General features: G+C 37.0%; 2 protein-coding genes across 3 annotated transcripts; one reads left to right on the top strand and one right to left on the bottom strand.

Moving 5' to 3' along the window:
- Positions 1-5,381: 5,381 nt before the first annotated feature.
- On the top strand, positions 5,382-7,957 carry LOC137711400 (alcohol acyl transferase 1 allele GSa). The gene is made up of 2 exons (XM_068450636.1): positions 5,382-5,937; positions 6,842-7,957. Exons 1-2 carry the CDS (start codon positions 5,497-5,499, stop codon positions 7,778-7,780), a joined length of 1,380 nt encoding a protein of 459 aa, XP_068306737.1. The 5' UTR covers positions 5,382-5,496; the 3' UTR covers positions 7,781-7,957.
- An 856-nt stretch (positions 7,958-8,813) lies between these two features.
- On the bottom strand, positions 8,814-11,713 carry LOC137711639 (probable serine protease EDA2). Of its 2 annotated transcripts, XR_011065079.1 has the most exons (5): positions 11,411-11,713; positions 11,245-11,298; positions 9,912-10,409; positions 9,662-9,760; positions 8,814-9,567 (listed from the first exon to the last, which is right to left on the bottom strand). XR_011065079.1 is itself a non-coding variant. In XM_068450893.1 (3 exons), the coding sequence occupies exons 1-3, from the start codon at positions 11,630-11,632 to the stop codon at positions 10,374-10,376; spliced, it is 312 nt and encodes a 103-aa protein (XP_068306994.1). In that variant the 5' UTR covers positions 11,633-11,713; the 3' UTR covers positions 9,879-10,373. The 2 variants fall into 2 exon arrangements, 1 of the variants encoding a protein (XP_068306994.1); XM_068450893.1 differs by lacking the exons at positions 8,814-9,567; positions 9,662-9,760 and having other exon boundaries at positions 9,879-10,409.
- Positions 11,714-20,599: the final 8,886 nt, after the last annotated feature.

Below are 20,599 nucleotides of genomic sequence, written 5' to 3'. Positions count from 1 at the left end.
TGGCCGAGGAAATTTAAATGGAAGTTATTTAAGGTAGTTAACATTGGTGATCAGGGGTTAGTGCAAAGGTTTATTTGAAAACAATTGAGTAAATGGCGTAAGTCCCCAGTTAAAACATGCAATTAATTTTAATCATTATCAATGTCTTGGTTAATAGACTTAACAATAATTAAAGAGGGCATTGTTTGGGTTTATATTTGACTCTGGGCTTTGTGATAATAAAGGCCCAAAGCTGCAAAAGCAAGGCGAAGATTGGAGTCAGACAAGCCAATAGACCCGAGAAAAATTGGAAGCTATTTCAGCAAAGGTACAGGCTATATGCCTGTGATTAAAGTGATGGGCAATAGAGGGCACCTCACCACCAGCCAGAAAGCACTTTTCAAGTAGTCTCATCCTCTCTTTGTCAAGCAGTCGAAATGTGCATTTGGGCAAACTCGAGTGGAATACTTGGGACATATAGTATCAAAGGAAGGAGTTGCAGTTGACCCCTCCAAATTGGATACTATAGCTAAGTGGCCTCTTCCCACTACTGTGAAAACTTTAAGAGGATTTCCTGGTTTGAAAGGATATTACAAGAAATTCATTCCTGATTTTGGAAAGATTATCAGTCCATTGACAGTCCTTACTAAAAAGGATAATTTCAAATGGAGTGAAGCAGCCACAGTGGCATTCAACACACTCAAACAGGTGATGCTTTAACCTCAGGTACTACCTTTTATAATTGAAAGTGATGCATCTGGTTATGGCATTGAAGCTGTTTTGCAATAAAATGGCAAACCTATTGCATTTACCAGTAAAACATTGAGTGTGAGGAATCAATCATTATCTACTTATGAAAAGGAGATGATGGCTATATTACATGCAATCAAGAAATGGCAATCTTACCTTGTGGGCAGACACTTCATCATTAAACAGATCACCATAGTTTGAAGTTTTTTCTGCAAAATAGGGCTAACACTCCTTTTTAACAAAAGTGGGTGTCTAAACTATTGGGTTTTGATTATGAAATCCAATATAAACAAGGATGTGATAATCAAGTAGCTCATGCCTTGTCCAGAATTCCTCTAGATGCATCTATTGTTCAATCAAGTCCTGCAATTGATCAATTACAACTCTTGGCTATTTCCTACCCTTATCTTAGCTGGATGGATGACTTGAGAAGGTACATTAAACAAGACGCTTGGATCTTGGCAAAAATTCAAGAAGTGAAGAAGGTCTCAGATTCATCTCCATTGACTCTATTAAAATACAAAGTCGACAATGGTTTTCTCAAATACAAGGATAGAATTGTATTAAGTCCCAACAGTTCTTGGAGACAACTTGTGTTTGAGGAACATCATAGTAGCCCTTCTGCAGGTCACCCTGGATTTTTTAAGACATACTTTCGAGGTCCTTCTATTGGAATGGGATGAAAAATGATATAAAGGAAACGGTCACAAATTGTCAAGTGTGTCAGTAGCAAAAGTATGAAACTTTAGCCCCTGCGGGTTTAAATCAGCCACTACCAATTCCTTCACGAATTTGGACTGACATATCAATGGACTTCATAAGGATTACCTCCCTGTCGAGGTAAAACAGTTATATGGGTGATCGTTGATAGACTATCCAAATATGCCCATTTTCTAGCCTTATCCCATCCATTCACGGCAGCATCAGTAGCTAATCTCTTTGTGGAACATATTTTCAAGTTACATGGAATGCCTACTTCTATAATCTGTGATAGGGATCCATTACTCATGAGTGCATTTTGGAAAGCATTTTTTACACTACAAGGATCATCATTGTGTCACAGCTCAGGATACCACCCTCAAACGGATGGATAGACAGAGGTTGTTAATCAGTGTCTAGAGACTTACCTAAAATGTTTTTGTAGTCTCCAACCTAAGAAGTGGTCTCTCTAGTTACTGTGGACTAAATGGAGCTATAATATAGCCTTTCATTCTGCTACAAAAAATGTCTCCATATGAGGTAGTGTACGGACAACGTCTTCCACACATTCTGGTGTATGAAACTGGAACACCTAAGCTTGAAATGGTTGACAGGAGTTTATTGGACCGGAATAAGATGATATCCTTGTTAAAATCAATTTTGGCAGCTCTTCAGGACAAAATGATAGTACAGGCAAACAAACATAGGACTGAAAGGGTTTTCCAAGTGGGGGATTTGGTATACTTGCGGTTGGTTCCTTATCAACACCTATCCTTCGCTTCTCATCCCTTCCATATGATGTAGCCTAGATTTTATGGTCCATTTGAAATTCTGGAAAAAGTTGGTCCTGTTGCTTACAAGTTACGCCTTCCTGACACGTCCAAGTTGCACCTTATGTTTCATGTTTCTTGTTTGAAGACCAAATATTCAACCCACGGTACCCTTACCAGTAATTACAGATGATGGGATTTTACAGGATGTACCAATTGCAATATTGGATAGAAGGCTGGTTAAGAAGGGGAATATAGCAAGCACTGAGGTTTTGGTCCAATGGCAAAATCACACGTCTGAAGAAGCTACATGGGAGGTTTATGCAAACTTGAAGAATCGATTCGCCTTAGTTGCTCAAATGTGATTACTTGTATTGCAGACTTTGTGGTCTGCCTTTTGTGTGGATTTAAGTCTTGTTGTACAAGCCTCATTTCAAGGGGCGGTATTGATAGGATGCTGACTAGGATGATGTGTCAGCATTATCAAATTGGTTAATTGGTTAGTTGGTTAGTTGGTTAGTTGGTTATAGTAAGAGATAAGGTTGTTAGTCAGTTTCTTAGTAGCTAAGTTGGCCTAGTCACTATATAAGGAGATTGTAAGAAGGATGAAAGGTTGTTGAATGAAAAGAACATTGTAGTATTACAATGTATCAATACATCGAGTAAGACTTGAAGTCTAGGTCTTATCATCATTGAAGTATGTAAGTGACGTTTGAGCCGCAATGTTCTACCCTAAGCCGTCACTTTTCTCTGAAATCCTCTTGGGTTTGTTTCTCTTTTCTTAAATAAAATACAACTATGTTGAATCATGAATTTGAACATGCCGAACACAAAATTTGACAAAAAGTTCCATGTTCGGAAATTAAGCACCGAACATAAGAGTTGAGGATTAGCCAATAGCTATGAACATGGAATCGAGGGTTCGGTTAACCAGTGCTAGTTGAACCCGCTCGCAATCTTCTCCTCCAAGTCGACTCCTGACCTTCATGCTGCTGTTACAAAGTCTTGATACAATTTGGCTTCTTAGTGATGGAATTTTACGTATTGTTATATTCAACTCCAATGAATATATGAACACTCGAGTCTACTTTGGTTTGATTTCTTCTTAAAATTGATGGAGAAGAACAATTGGATGGCTAACCACCAACTTAAATGAATGCAAATAAAGACATAATTCACTATTAGTTGCAAAGAGCTGCTGGTTTCATGTTCCTTATAATTAAGTTGAATTCTCAAAAGAGTGTGCATAGCTTGATGAAGAACCGAATATTGATGGAGGAATGTGGGTTCTGCAGCCTCATATTGAAGGGGAGGTTGTTGGATGAGAAGATATATCGTGTAAGATGAAGAAGGATTTGGAAAGGGTAATTTTGGAAGATTTGGTGAGTGCGGAGAGTAGATATTTAAGTTTTTAAAATCTTGTAGAGTAAAAAGAGTTCGTTGGGTAAGGAGATAAAAGTTGGGTGTAATCAGAAACGCCATTTCCATTTTAACAAACATAATATTGTCTTCAGTGAGTTCTATTTTGTCAAGTGGTCGAATTATTTGTTCCATTTTGTTTTTGTACATATTTGCTTAACAATGAAATGTTGAGAGTATGAATCTCATATTAGGTGAGGGAATGACCTTGCATGTACTTATAAGTAATTGAGTTACTCTTTATATTGTCAATTAATTTTATGATCGAACCTCAATTTTTTTTTTTTTTTATTCTTTTTTTTTTTAACAAACAACATTATCTACACTGAGGGAAAGAAGATGGGCTTAGACTCATAATGGACTAACAATAATGTGGTTCAAATTTGCCTTTAACGAGAATTGAACCTAAAATCTCTCACTTACAAGTGAAGAGGAATACCACTAGACCGTAATACTAAATGCGATGGAACCTCAACTTTCATTATGGTATCAGACCAAATTGTCATATGTGTGAAGGCCAACACTTGACGTGCTCCACGCCACCTAGTTTGTGTGGTTCACATGCTAAGCTTAAAAATTCGGCACACTTGAATAGGGAATAGGCGCATTAGGAGTATGAATTCCACATCGGATAAAAAAGGACCTTGCATCTGCTTGTAAGTGATTAAGCTACTCCCTATATTATCGATTAATTTTACAGAGCTTCAACTTTCTTCATCATTACAAACTTTTATCATGAGATAATTGAGGAGTACGATCCTCTCCAGATCTAAAAAAAATGAGCCTAAGGATCAAATGATTTTGACCGTTGAAATTTGATCTAACGACTACAATTATTATAACTTTTAGAGAGATTATCTATTTGTAACTATTGGATCAAATTTTAATAGGCCGGATTATCTGATCCTTAGGCTTAATTTTTTTAAGATTCGAAGAGGATTTGTACTCACAATTGAGTAGTCACCATAGCAGATGAGTCAAAATTATAACAATAATGTGAAACAATATTCTCCCGTGCTAATATGCCAGTCATTATAAAACAACAATGTTTTCATTCATAGCATACGTCTGATCGATGTTTTACAAAAGTGACAGCTGTAATTGGGGCAGTGACCTACGATGTTGGCCTTTTTCCTTCCATTCCTATCAAAGGTTTTCTACCGAATACCTGTCCTCTTATGTATATGTACGAATCTGTGGTGTGAGCATTTTTTTTTGGTGAAATGGTCCCCTGCACTCTCAACAACATGTTCTTGTTTTTTTTTTTTTTTTTTTTTTTTTTTGTCCTCTTATGTATATGTACGAATCTGTGGTGTGAGCTGTGAAATGGTCCCCCGCACAGAGCTCTCAACATGTTCTTGTTTTTTTCATTTTTTTTTTTTTTTTTTTTTTTTTTTTTTTGTCCTCTTATGTATATGTACGAATCTGTGGTGTCAACTGTGAAATGGTCCCCTGCACAGAGCTCTCAACATGTTCTTGTTTTTTTCATTTTTTCTCTCTTTTTTTTTTTTTTTTTTTTTTCAGTTGATTTAAACGTTTCTTTCTAACAACGTTTTTAATGTAAAAGAAATTCTTAATGTGTATGTACAAATCAGTGGTGTGAGCTGTGAAATGGTCCCATGCACATAGCTCTCAACATGTGTTTTTTTTTTTTTTTTTGTCAGTTGATTTAAACGTTTCTTTCTAACAACGTTTTTAATGTAAAAGAAAAGAATCACATTCACAATGGGTGGAAACTTGGACGGAAGATTCGGGAACCCTAGAGCATCTGCATAACGCTATATAAGTACTGAGTATCAACTTTTAGTTAGCATACATACCACAAAATAAAAGTTCCAAATCGTTTGATCTTTTGCTAGTTCTTAATATTGTTACTGAAATGATGCCACCCTCAGTGCTTCAGGTGAAACGATTGCAACCGGAACTTATAACTCCGGCAAAGCCAACGCCTCAAGAAACAAAGTTTCTCTCAGATATTGACGACCAAGAAGGCTTTAGATTTCAGGTTCCAATCATAATGTGTTACAAAGACAACCCTTCAGTTAATAAAAATCGTAATCCCGTTAAGGTGATTAGGGAAGCCTTAAGTAGAGCATTAGTGTATTACTACCCTTTAGCTGGAAGGCTTAGGGAAGGGCCTAACAAAAAGCTCGTGGTTGATTGCAATGGTGAAGGCATCTTGTTCGTTGAGGCTTCTGCTGATGTCACACTTGAGCAACTAGGAGACAAAATTCTACCCCCTTGTCCACTCTTAGAGGAGTTCTTATTTAATTTTCCAGGCTCTGATGGAATTATTGGTTGTCCTTTGCTGCTGGTTCAGGTGAGTCAATTAATTATCAATTACATGTTATTTAGTTTTTCGTCTTCATATTTGCTCATAGCCATTAATTCTTTACAAAAAATTTGAAGTAGGTTAAGGGTATGTTTAGTGTTTTTTTGCGTTAAGGTCGCATACACACGCCGGAGATTTTTTTTTAAGAAATTAGTGCAATCAACAACATATGAAATTTTTAATGACAAATAAGGACATAAACAAGAAAGCCCTAACAATATTTGTAAATAAGTTGAAGTTTGGTGGCACCGCAACTGTTTTTAACTTTTTTTATAAAATTGGCAAACGAAAATTTATCATACTGCCACCACACCCAAACTTGAACTTATCTATGATACTACCACGCCTCGTTGTTCTTATGATTAAAGAAAGTCATTAGGTGGTTTTGGAAAGAAAAGATTATGGGACGCTTTTCATTATTTTCAAAACTAATTTTTCTTGGACAATCCTTATCTTTAACCCTATATATTGTAAAATTTGTATACACACCGAATTGAGGAAATTATATTTCTACATCACCTTTATTGTGTAAGTTTTCCTTTGCTGTTCTTCTTCTAGGTTTTTTGCCTGTCATCATGTCGTCCTCTTTGTCTTCTATCTAAATTTTTCTCTTCTATAAGCATTTTGTCTAAATTCCTCTATATTTAAAGACTCTTTCAAGTAAAGAGGCACGAGACTCTTTCAAAGAGACTCCATCTTTCTTGAATTTTATTCCTCATTTTTATGAATTTTTTGTTTCCTAATTAGATCATCTAATTTAGATGAATTTTTTTTTTTTTTTTTTTTTTTTTTTTTTTTTTTTTTTTTTGTCTTTTCTTCTAAAGAATTGTTAACTACCACAAATATGATGATCAAGAAAAAAAGTCTAGTAACTAACTTTTGCAATATGCAGGTCACTTGTCTTACGTGTGGAGGTTTCATACTTGCAGTGCGCCTAAACCACACAATGTGTGATGGACCTGGATTGGTCCTGTTCTTGAAAGCCATTGCGGAGATGGCAAGAGGCGCACACGCACCTTCTATTCTACCAGTGTGGGAGAGAGAGCTCTTGTTCGCTCGAGATCCACCAAGAATTACATGTGCTCATCATGAATATGAGGACGTGATTGATCATTCTGATGGCTCATACGAATCCAATAACCAGTCAAACATGGTTCAACGATCTTTCTACTTTGGTGCCAAGGAGATGAGAGTTCTTCGAAAACAGATTCCACCGCACCTAATTTCCACTTGCTCCACATTTGACTTGATCACAGCTTGTTTGTGGAAATGTCGCACTCTTGCACTTAGAATTAATCCAAAACAAGTTGTTCGAGTTTCATGCACTGTCAATGCACGGGGAAAGCACAACAATGTACGTCTTCCCTTGGGATACTATGGCAATGCATTTGCATTTCCAGCTGCAGTTTCAAAGGCTGAATCTCTATGCAAAAATCCACTGGGATATGCTTTAGAGTTGGTGAAGAAGGCTAAAGCTACCATGAATGAAGAATACTTAAGATCAGTGGCAGATCTTTTGGTACTAAGAGGGCGACCTCAATATTCATCAACAGGAAGTTATTTCATAGTTTCTGATAATACGCGTGCAGGTTTTGGAGATGTCAATTTTGGATGGGGACAACCGGTATTTGCTGGACCCGCCAAGGCCTTGGATTTGATTAGCTTCTACGTTCAACACAAAAACAACACTGAGGATGGAATATTGGTACCAATGTGTTTGCCATTCTCGGCCATGGAGAGATTTCAGCAGGAACTAGAGAGGATTACTCAGGAACCTAAGGAGGATATATGTAACAACCTTAGATCAACTAGGATCATGTCAATGATGTAAGTGTTAGACGTAATGCACTTTCTGTAATGTAAAGTTGCGTCTCTTGGAACTAATCCAAGAGTTATAGCTGTTATCAAAAGGTCTGAATGTTATTAAAAAATAGCCAATAATAAGATGGCCTTGTGTTGTAATAAAAAATTGAAAGAAATAAAATTAAATTTCAGTTGCCGTTCAAAAGCCATCCTCCATATATATTCTCTTGTATTCTTCCTTTCTGTAGTATAACTGAAAACTGCTGATCTTTCCTCTAACAGTAAGAATCATATTGCCCATATGTTAGACAATTTAGTAAGATTTCAATCGATTTCTTCGAGTATCATGAAAATGTCAAGAAGTTTGAGCCTTTATTTCCCCAAACCAATAAGAGCAAAATGATATATAAGCGATCGAGAACATAAAAGTAAACTAATCACACACAATGATAGGAACCTTGCTTACTGTAGAATCATATGGAGCAACAATTACAAGCACTCAAATATTCTTCCCACCCACCTCATAATTTAGGGTTTTGAGATCTACTTGGCTCGTTCATTCTAGTTAAAATTTTCAGCCTTATTTTGTTAAAAGTTTGTTGAACTTGAATTGAGTTGAGACTCAAATTAAAGTAAAAATCAATCACTACCACGTTTAACATTTAGCACGACAAACAATAATTGGTCGCCCAAAGCTTAATAGTGTCGCACAAACGTATGCGCAACGAAAACTTCGTCACGCAGAATCGGTTGCGCAAAGATTGTGAAGAAAGACTTTGTGTGATGAACAAAAGCATTGGTTGCGGAAAATAAGGCGTGACAATTCCTCATTCGTTGCACCGAATTTTTAGGAATGAATATGTTCGTCACACAAAATGCCAGGATACAAACCTAGGACGACTAATATTCGTGTCTAAAAACTTTGCGCAACGACATGTTCTTGTGCGACGAAAATGAGTTATCGCAAAAAACAAATAAAAAAAAAATTATATTTTTTGTTTTGGGTTTAAATTTATAAAAAAATAAAAAATTAAATTGAGATAAAAAAAAATGTAGTGAAAAGAAAATTAATTAATTTAAAATAAAAATAAAATGTATGTATAAGGAAAAAGTTTTAAAAGTAAGGGACTAAACAACTAAGAAAAAAATGTGGAATAATCCATGGGGTCGTCATTCGCATGCAGATGGAAAGATTGGGGCAAGAAAGGCTCGGGGTTGAGCATAGGCTTAGAGGTTGAAGGGGTAGAGTTCTGCGCATGCTCGGGTTGGAAGGGCTAGCACATCGATAGGGGACAAATATCTGGGAGACGAATGCCGAACTGACTGAGGGCCTGTACAATTAGTGACATCTGGCGCTTATACGTGGCGAGCTTAGTCCTAAGGTCGGCCACCCCTACTGTCAAAGCTGTCACCTCACCCTTCGACTGGGAGGATGAAAAGGCTTAAGGTTCCCGCCACCGAGCATTCCTTATCCCTTTACAATATGTCCTCAACCTTCGTCTGAGAGTTTGATCCAAGGTGTTTGTAAAGGTCTAAAACCTCGCATCCTCGAGGGGATCCACAAACTCAAGCAGAGTCTGAGGAGGAAGGTGGGAGGCGGACTCCTAAAGAACCAACTATCTCTTCTCCATCATCAGCGTATGTGTAATATAACATGAAATATTAATAATAACATTCAAATAATAACTATGATACTTGAATGCGTAAGATAGTAATTACAATTGAAGAATACTTACATGAAAGGACTCGGCCAACTCATCCCTGTGTCGAACATAAACGTCTACAAAGACATCAATCTTCGGGAATTTTGAACCCCTTGAATAGAACATGATAAGAAAAATGTTAGTACGAAAGAAAAATTAATATTACTGACATATTAAAAATTGAATATGAAAAGTTTTATTATTACCTCTCGCCGCGCCTCCATCCTATATGAGAAGGGCCTCGAACCCGAATGGTGGAGAAGAGTCGTCTTCTCGCGATTGATCTTGTTGGCTTTCGCCTTCCTCTGTTATACAAAAAATAAATGTATTAGTTCTAATTTAAATGAAACATAAAAAAAATCAATAAACATTAGTAATAAACGTATAATATTTTTAGACTTCATATAAAAAATGTACCACATAGTTGGACTCCTAAAAATGACTGCAGAGGCACACCTAATTTTTTCCCGATCCTCAAACTCCTTCAAGCAACCTTCCTCAAGAACGACCTGCGGATCATCAAATGTCTAAAAATATTGGTGCACATCTCTCTTCCACTGCTTGTACTGTTCAGCGAATAGCATGTGACGTACGCCAACATATTGTCATTGATGTCGTTGAAATTGTAATTCGTTTGCAATGTAGCAAATTAATTACATACGTAATATAAATATATAAAATTTAAAGAAAAAGCAATAAAAAGGCAAGATACTTATTGACAAATAAGTGTGCACCTTCGTCCTCACCTCATCTGGCATTGCCTTCCAATACTTCTATCGCATAAGGCAATAGGTCCAAACGACATGACCAATGTCGTGGGCTAATGCGCTATGCTGCTTCGGCGTTGGTGCAACCCAATGCAGTCATTGTATCTGATCGTGATACATCCATTGGTCACTTGGGTGACCTTCACAATCTTCAACTAGCGACAAGATCCCTGAGTATTTTTCTTTGCTGAAAAAAATAAAAATAAAAAATAGTCAAACAAACATTACAAATTATACCAAAATTTTGGCAGAACCTCCCTAAAGTTATAACAATTCCCAAACCCTGGACATTGTAATAATAATATATGATATCTAACAACAATCACAAATAGGGGTGGGCAAACGAGGCATGGACCCGTGGGTAGAGGCTGGTTTAAGCAGTTCGGGGCGGGTCCAATTAATTTTTTTTTTAAATCTGAAACAGGGCGGGGCAGGGCGAGTCCACTTTAGTTGTGAGGTGGGGCAAGTCCTAATTGCTGATGTAAGATCCCACATTGCCCAGGGGTGTGGATCCTGTAAACCTTATATGTATATTCTCATATCTACCTAGCACGAGGCATTTTGGGAGCTCACTGGCTTCGGCACTGGCTTCGAAGTTCATCGGAACTCTGAAATTAAGTGAGTTTGCACGAGAGCAATCCCAGGATGGATGACCCACTGGGAAGTTCTTGTGTGAGTTCTCATAAACAAAATCGTGAGGGCGTAGTCGGGGCCCAAAGTGGACAATATCGTGCTACAATGGAGTTGAGCCCGGGATATGGTAGGGGCCCGGGCCGGAATATGACAGTTGAGGAAACAGGTCCCCGACCCAGACTGTTTCCACCGTCCAAAAATTGTCGATCTCTCAAAGAAAATTCTCCATCTTTCTCACTAACTCTCCCTCTATTTCATCTCTATCCCTCCCCTCTGCAACTCACTCTATTGGGATTTCCATATTAAAACTACAAAGTGTCAAGCAAATAAACATCAATAATTTGATAAACTGAAAACGGAATGACAACTAAGAAAGAAGTAACTTTTACCGCTATAACAGCAGCATCCGCCAGAAAATACATGAAGTCACCATCAATATCAAGCTGCACACAGACTTGGTCAATATGCAAGTGACAAGTGAAAAAAAAAATATCCCATCGGTGGGAATTAGACTCATGATTTACAAATGGTGGGTGCAAAGTGTGAAATTCCAACCTGGCTTGCACCAAACAATGCCCTTATTGCTTTTCCATTAGTTGTAAGACTTTGTTCAATGATACGAGTAGTTTCTTGAAGTGCAACTTTACATTGTGGACCTGCAGACTCACCAATTTGCAAATTCGACTTCGAATTCTCCACCACCTCGGGGATGACCCATTCCTTCTTGGACCAGACGCCAGAGCCGTACGAGGAGTGGAGCAAGGCAGAGGAAGCCATGGCTGAGAGGAGAGAGAGGGGAAGTTTGTGGAAAGAGGCGGTGCGCTGTTGGATTTAGGAGGGTTTGGATTGGTGGATGTGAAGATGATATGAAGAGGAGAAAGGAAAAAAAAAAAAAAAAACCGGCAGTGCAGTATGCTCAAAAAATGAAAAAAAAAAAAAAAAAAGGGTAATTGGACCAATGGACGCTCATTGAATTGGACCGTTTGAAACGGACCAGATTAGATCCGGTTCCCAAACTCAAATCACTCTACCCAGCCCGGTCCGTGCCCAACCCTAATCACACAGTTGGATAGGCCAGATTTGGACCTAACACACAGTTGCAGTATGTAAAAAATTTGATTGCACTTAATATGTGAATAACTAAATTCACAAGGCAATAAAAGGAGTTATTTAACTTTACCTTGTTGTGACCCCGAGGCATCAGTAGTGGATGCTGATGTCGTGTTGCGCATATGAGGGTGGCTGACCACAACAAGTATCGCCATTAAAGAGGCTAATGATGCCGGCACCTGGGAGACTCGAGGACCAACCGGATCAACCAGATTAACCAGCCTGGGGTCCATTTCTACTGGCGTAGTGGCGGCTGAAGTAGGATGCGGGAGAATCAAATGGGGTGCAGTCGTCACCGTCTTACGACTTCTAATAAGCTACGACATCCGCACAATTAGGGAAAAAAAAAAAAAATTCAATGCATATATATGTGCCCCACATAAAGATCCATAATACACACACACATTTTGTAATTGAAATGACAAACAAAAGCTAATTAGATCATTATTTAAGGTAACATCTTCTCTACACTACTTACAAGAACAAAGGTTTTTATTTTATTTTCATAACTGAATTTGTAATACTACCCTTTCCCTCGTGTAGCAAAACACTGATGCCTAAACAACTTAGTGGAAGAAAATTTTATTTGCAAGCTTATATCAACTTTTGGTAGTTGGTATCACACTTTCTATAAAGAAGGTCATATAAACATGAAAAGTGAGGACCAACAACTAGGTGGTATTTGAACAAGTAAAACTGATATCAAGAAACGTAATAACAAAAGTCTTATTCAAATTCGATTTATAAGAAGAACAAATAGCACTAGAGAAAAGCAAAAACAAGCTGTAGATATCAAGCAGTAAACTCATAAAAAGCTTTTGATGCAGTGCCATTAATTTTGGTTTGGTAGCCGCTTCAAATTCGATTTAATATTCCTAGTAACTTGATTTCTCTTAAGTGATGTTTTAATTAGGAATTGTGTTGTCATTTAGTAATAGTCGTTTACTGTGCTATATTGGGCTAGCAACTTGTGTTTGTGGTTCTTATGGTTGCTAGCTAGGCTCTCTAAATACTCGAACTATCTAGTCCGAAAGGAATACCAAAATCTAAATAAACACAATCTGCCAAATCTAACCAAAGTATAGTATGAACTTGAAATGCAGATTAATCCTGGTGAGCAATGCGACTACAAAACCAAACTAAGACTTCAATAAACACCCATTAAACTAATTCAAAGTAAAAAAGTGCCAAACATTCAAATTTCAAACTATCAACTAGAGGGCATAGAGTACAAACTAAGAGATTCACTAACTGGCGGGCAACCACCAATTGCTCACTAGAATTAAACTAAACTCACCATATCCGCAAATACCCAATTTACCCAAATCAATAAAATAACAAGAAATATTTCTGAAAAAAAGTTCGGAAACAATTGAATCAAAGACGGGTAAGTGAGGGATTCATGAATTGAATAATCAAATGGACAAGAGAAAGCACCTTGACGAAGAGGAGGATTCCCTGTGCCGTTGAGAAAAATTATTAAAACCCAGATAAAATCAGAGAAATTAGAACATTCAGAAATCACAACTCAGACCCAGAAACAAACATATCCAAGAATTTGCAAACAACTAACAAGCAATGAATTTGTATTACTACCCTAATTCAAAATTTGCACTCGACAGATTAGAACCCTAATTATTAAGAATTTGCAAATAATTCTAAAATTACCTCAGAGAGAGAGGGTTGTTAGAGGAGGAAGATAGAGGGTTGTTGAAGGAGGAAGAGAGAGTGCAAGTGGGCGAGAGGGTGAGAGGCCGAGAGGGAGGGTGACAAAGATTTAGTGAGAGAGACGGCTGTTGAAGGGAGAAAGTTTACAAAGAGCAAGAGATGAGGGGAAAAGTGTTTGCAATTTCAATTAAATCCCGAGGTTCTTACGCAAAAAAATCAAATTTTCATGAAATTATTTTCGTGGCCGCTCAGAAAGTTAAAATTTTCACCTCCTTGCGCGACGAAAAGGAATTTAATTGTTGCGCAAATGCTTTCTTGTTCGTCGCACAATGAGCTGAAAATTTAATTTACCCAGTTCAATTTTTTTTTAAATTTATATTTATTCAAATAAAAGCAATTTATTTATAACATATAAGATATATAAATTACAAAAATATATATATATATATATATATATCATTTAATATGTTTTATAGAGCAATTCACAAATAAATTGTATTATTCATCATCCAAACTATAATAACTTTCACTAGCGTCACTATCATCACTTTCAGTCTCACAATCCTCCTCCTTGATAGGTACGTCACCTTCGTCATTCAGGCCCACTACATTATCGTATCGCAAAAGATTATCGAGATCAATTATAATTGACTGAATTGATATTTCAATTGAAGCCACTCCTTGTATCTAAAACAGTTCTTGGATAAGATTTGTATTTCAAAGTGTTTCCGCAACATTTTCCATTGAAGATTCTAAACGTTGGTCAGGGACTTTGTCGTTAGTAGGGTCTTGTTCTGGTATAGCACACACATTCCTTCGATCCATCTTCTGAACAACTTTACAACCTCTCCCCTGATTTAGGGTCATCTAGATACACAATCTGTTTTGCCATGTTTGCCAAAATGTAAGGGTCGTCATCGTACCAACTTATATTAGCGTTCACAGATAGTAAGCCATGGTCGATTTTAACACTTCCCTGCCTATTTGGGTTTGTATCAAACCATTGACACTTAAACATGATCACTTGGCATCGGTCTTTGTAAAGCAATTGCATGACACTTGTTAGTTTGCCATATAAATCAATGTCTGTACTTCCGCCTCCACCTGTGCTGTTTTGCATACACAACTTAGCATCTCGTGGAGCCCCCAAAAACTTGACGCCGTTAACATGGCAACCCAAGAACAATTCAGCGAAATCAGGCCAAATACCAAGTTATATAACTCTTCACTATAAGTAGGGGAATTCGATGCTTTCAATTTATTCACCTAACATTATACAAAAACATACACCTGTTAGTTTGAGAAAATTAAATACTACAATATATATGTCGAATACAAAACACTTATAACTTACATATTCGAGAAACCACTGTGGAAATAATTCTTGGTGTTTCTTGGCATACAAATGTGATGGATGTTTTTGCTTCATCATCTCTTCATGCTCATCTAGGTATGCTATTCTCTCTTCACAATTGTTTAGTACGAACCAATGCGCTACCTCTATGTAATTTTTGGAAAACGACTCGCCTCTTACAAGATCTCTAAAGGGTCGTACACATTAGGCAAAAACTGAAAGTTTCTCCTTTCTCACACCCCAGTCACTATTATGCTGAGGACGATTGAAAGTCATCTCCACATCTTTTAAATACATTCCACAAAATGTAAGTGACTCATATTAAACCTAAGCCTCTATAATTGATCCTTCAGGCTTCGCGCTGTTGCATTCTTTTTTTTTTCAACTTCTCGAGAAGGCTACCAAAATAAAACGATACGATACAAATTAGTAAGCGTGGGTTAATGATGAATAAACAAATGATGAGGATTATATACATTTCTATTGGATACATCCATCAATAGGTTACAGGACCAGCACGCAATGCTTCTTCCAGCAAGTGAACCATCACATGGATCATACTTATGAAGAAAGCTGGAGGGAATATCATCTCAAACTTGCATAAGACTTGGACAATGTCATGGCGCAATTGATTAATGTCTGTCATTCGCAATGTTCTTGCCATCAATTGGGAAAAAAATCTAGACAACAACATGATTGGCTTCACAACATCTTTCGGCAATAGGTGTCGAATACCCATAGCAAATAGGCGTTGCATAACCACATGGTAGTCATGGCTCTTTAGTCTAGCAAATTTACCCTCATCAACATTCATGGAAAGCACGATATTAGAAGCATACCCATCGGGAAACTTTACAGACGATACAAACTTTAAAAACTCTTTTCTGTCATTCAATTGCATGAAAAAAAATGCAAGATCCCTTATGGCTTTATCACTGTCCCTATTCATCCATAAACCCCTCCGTATGCCCATTCTTTCCAAATCAAGATGAGCTTTGATCGTGTCCTTTGTCTTGCCCTCAATATCTAGAATGATGCCTACCAATGTGTCAAATACATTTTTCTCAACATGCATAACGTCGAGGTTGTGTCTCAATTTTAGTTTCGACCAATATGGGAGCTCAAAAAACATAGACTTGTGCGTCCAGGTCATATGTGTAAAAGGTCTAGTCTTGCTCACTATTTTACTAAACTGAGCAAAAATCCAAATGGTTAAGCTGTGCCAAAATCTGATCACTGAACCATCCTCTAGGTCTAAGGCGATGCTCTCTTTTCCCGTCGAACTTTTTATCCTTTTCACGCCACGCGTGGTCCCATGGCAACCATCTCCGATGACCAAGGTAACAAACTTTTTCGGCATGGCAACCAGATGTTACATTATCCTTACATATAGGGCATGCCATATAACACCTAGTGCTCCACCCAAAAATCATTGCATATGCAGGAAAATCATTCACAGTCCACATAACTGCTGCCCATAAAGTGAACATCTTGCTAGTACACTTATCGTACGTGCGCACACCGTTTGTCCATAAATCCTTTAACCCATCAACCAACGGCCTTAAGTAAACATCGATTGACCTACCAAGATCCTTAGTTATCAAAAGAGTCATCATCATGTTTTTTTTTTTCATGCATTTCCAAGGCGACAAATTATATGATAATACGAAAATTGGCCAAGTGCTGTGGTGTAGGTTTAGAACCCCGAACGAATTGAATCTGTCAATGGCAAGCCCCAATCTAACATTTTGGGGATCAGCAACAATCTTGGGGAACGTTCAATCGAACTCTTTCCATGCCTCCCCATTTGCAGGATGCCTCATCACGTCGTTGTCTACCCGTTTTTCCTTATGCCATGTCATGTCAGTGGCAGTATGCGTCGACATATACAATCGCTACAACCTATGTTTCAAAGGCAGATAACACATGACTTTTTTGTGGGATCTTAGTCATTCAATTCTCATATGTCATTTTGAACCTCATAAATGCTTTATTCTATGTGTAGAATAATATACAGGGCATTTATCCAATTATTTTTGTAAGCATGAATTTTTTCATAACCCAATCCGAGACCATTCAACACCTTTTGCGCATGTCTATGGTCTTTCAGCAAACAATTGTCCTTTGGAAGCATTCTCTTAAAAACCCCCAAAAAGTAATCAAAACATTGGTTTGACATATGATACTTTATTTTTCCGTGCATTAGTTTCACAATGGCCGTGAGAACCGAAAGACTCTCGCACCCCAAGTATAACTCTTGGTTGGCATTTTTTTAATAGTTTTTCATATTGTTCAAACTCTGCAGTGTCCATTGTTGTAGGCACGTCATTTTCCCTTTCCTGATAGGTGTTTTTCAATGAAAATGGAAAAGCATCATTTATACTATCCATGACTTGTTCATTAGGATCCATAATAGGTTCAACATTGCCCACTCTTGTGGCGTTTGAAGACAAAGCATTGTCTAATTGTTCCCTATGATGGTCCAAGTATTATAGGTCTCTACCATTCCAGTCCTTACTAAATGAAATCGAACATTTTCAATTGAGTGCCGGGGGGGGGGGTTGTGATTTTTTTTTTTTCCTTCCTCCTTCTCCTTTTTTTCCTCTTCTCCTTCTTTCTTCTTCTTCTTCCTCCTTCTCCTTCTCCTTCATCTGCAGGGAGGGTTGATGGGCTTTCAATTTTTTTTTTTTTTTTTTTGGGGTTTGCAGGTGGGGGGAGGGGGGGGGGAAGAAGATGAAGATGGGGAGAAGAGAGAGGAAGGGGAGAGGGACGAACTGAGGGTTATTTTTTTTTTAATTTTTTTTTATTTTATATACTTTTTTTTATTATTTTAATATTTAAAAATATTAAAAATATATATATATTTTTTTTAGTTTTTAATAATATTTTAATGATTTTTTAATAGAAAGTGGGCCCCGAATCAAGCCACGTCAGCATTTAACTGAAAAGTAAACGGCCAAGTAACGGAAGGTATAACATTGGACCAAATTCTAAAGATGAGGTATGACATTGTCAATTTTAAAAGATGAGGTACGAAAATGTCATGACACCAATAGTTGAGGTAGTTTTTTGTACTTTACCCAATTATTTTGTATAAACTTAGCATCCATAAAGCACTTTAAGTTCGGAAAATGATCCTCGCTGGATCTTTTCCTAGGGATTTTAGGGATCATGTGATCGTGACTGTTCATTGTACATCGTGCGATCATAAATCATTTCAACATTTAAAATTAAATATGAATATTACTTAACAAAAACTGACCGCATGATATACGATGAACAATCATGATCACGGGATACCAAGGATCCCTAGAAAAAGGATTTTCACTAGCAAGAGCATTTAAATTGTAGGGAGTAGAAGACAATTATGAGATCAATCCCAATCATGTTTCGAATTCAAGAGATAGTCAAAAATTTTATTTTTATTTTTTGTATTCATTTGGTTTATTCAATTTGCAACTCAAATGTCTTATTGTTGTGCCTTTCAGAATATGTCTTACATATTCACCTTCACCCCAATCTCCTTGCTCTATATTTTGGGGAAAGAAGTATAGATTTCAATTTGAGGCCAAAATGCTTGGTTATAATGATTAACTGATTAATTTTGTTGGAATGTTTACATTTTTGCAATTTATTTATAATTGAGTTGTAAGGAAAGACATTCACTATTCTTCCAAGAAGAGGTCAAATTCAGATTCATAATTTGAATTGAGAGCCCCAATGCAAAGCGTGAGGAGACGGTGGCTATCAACAATAGAGGAAGCAGAGAGGGAGTCGGAGAATTGATCCTGCCTTCCTCCTTGCGGTATTTCAAGATACAGTCTTGTGTAGGCTTTTGTTTCCTCTCATCTACATGGCAAATTATTGATCCTCACAAAGGTGCACAACAATGTATTCCTAGTTGATCCTTTCCATTATTTTATTTTGTTTAATGCTTCAACGTGTAATACATTTTAATCTTCCATATGAATCCCTTAATAGTTGTTTGTAAAGTAGAACCTGTCCTTTCCTCTATTGACCCATCATTAGCTAGTATATCGTTTAATTTCTAGGGCAATTAGCAGGAATGATCACTTTTTGACATTTGGTTGCAGAAATGATTAGGTGTCGTTATGTCATCATTGTGTGGTCGATATGTGATTAATACATCATCGATATTAAAAAAAATGATCATTTTTGCAACTAAATGTCAAAAAGTGATTATTTATGCTAATTGCCCTAATTTCTATTTATCAAATAAAAGAACAGTACTATTAGTCGGACTTGAGTATTGCAAGTGTACAAACTAAGGTCAAAGGTAGTACGTTGTAACCTGCTACACTGAGACATTATTTTTGAGAGACGAAATCCACTCTTATAAAGATAGTGTCTAAATGGCCTCAACTTATAGTGTTGTTCTAATGAAACATCGGTAGAGAGCGATTTCTACTCCCTAAAAGATAAGTATTCAATATATTGTTGATTTCATTTAATCGATTGTGGCAATGAAAATTCTCATTAACAGTATTTATCTTTTGTGAATTGTTGTAGAAGAAGTAGCATCGACGTAGCTAAATTTTTTGTATACAGAATTTCAATATGCCATAAATTTTTTGTAAAGCATCCCTTTCTGAATGAAAATACGAAAGCTCAATAGGATGGCTAGTTGAACACTTCGTAACGCTACCAATATGCCCTCTGAAGAGTAGCAACCGTAACAAGACAGGTCCCTTCCCCATCCCTAACCACCCTAATGCCACCATTACCACTGCACTCTCAAAAAGTATAATACAAAATAATATTCACCCAACTTTGACCCAGAGGACTCCACCATTGATGCTGCACTGGCTGCTTACCTCAACTACCGGTCACACATGTTATTCTTGGGCTTGTGACCTTCTTGTTGTTGAATTTTGTGTGAACATTGTAATTTACTTTACTATGTTTTCGGTTTGGTAGGTCGCTTAAGCTCTACTTGAACCAGTGAAACACAAGTATGAAGTTGTTCCCACGAGTATTGATTTTTACTTTAATTTGAGTCTCAACTCAATTCGAATTCAACAAACTTTTAATACAAATAGGACTGAAAATTTTACCTAGAATGAACGAGCCAAGGAGATCTCAAAACCCTAAATTACGTGTAGGTGGGAAGAATATTTGAGTGCTTGCAATTGTTTCTCCATATGCTTCTCCAGTACGCAAGGCTCCTATCATTGTGTGTGAATAGTTTAATTTTGTGTTCTCGATCGCATATATGTCATTTTGCACTTAATTGGTTTGAGGAAATTAAGGCTCAGACTTTCTGACCTTTTCATGATTCTTTAAGAAATCCATTGAAATCTTACTAAATTGTCTAACAAATGACCAATTTGATTCTTACTGTTGGAGGAAATATCAGCAGTTTTCAATTACACTGCAGAAACGAAGAATACAACAGAATATATATGGAGGATGAGTTTTGAACGGGAACTGAAATTTACTTAACTTTATTGCTTTCAGATTTTTATTACAACACTTGGCCATCTTATTGGCTATCTATTATAACATTCAAACCTTTTGATAATGGCCATAACTCTTGGATTAGTTCCAAGAGACACAACTCTACATCACAGGAAGTGCATTACGTTTAACAA

This window comes from Pyrus communis, chromosome 12, assembly GCF_963583255.1.
Source record: "Pyrus communis chromosome 12, drPyrComm1.1, whole genome shotgun sequence".
In the NCBI taxonomy this organism is placed as follows: domain Eukaryota; kingdom Viridiplantae; phylum Streptophyta; class Magnoliopsida; order Rosales; family Rosaceae; genus Pyrus; species Pyrus communis.
The sequence above is the reverse complement of the archived record's forward strand: the minus strand, read 5'-3'. Positions and strand labels throughout refer to the sequence as shown.

Bases quoted from the DNA above. Each gene is read 5' to 3' on its own strand.
- LOC137711400 (XM_068450636.1), top strand. From the start codon at position 5,497: ATGATGCCACCCTCAGTGCTTCAGGTGAAACGATTGCAACCGGAACTT. The intron at 5,938-6,841 runs GTGAGTCAATTA...TGCAATATGCAG, and splicing joins GTCCTTTGCTGCTGGTTCAG to GTCACTTGTCTTACGTGTGG.
- LOC137711639 (XM_068450893.1), bottom strand. From the start codon at position 11,632: ATGGCTTCCTCTGCCTTGCTCCACTCCTCGTACGGCTCTGGCGTCTGG. The intron at 11,299-11,410 runs GTTGGAATTTCA...GTCTGTGTGCAG, and splicing joins CATTGTTTGGTGCAAGCCAG to CTTGATATTGATGGTGACTT. The intron at 10,410-11,244 runs GTAAAAGTTACT...TATTTTTTTCAG, and splicing joins CGGATGCTGCTGTTATAGCG to CAAAGAAAAATACTCAGGGA.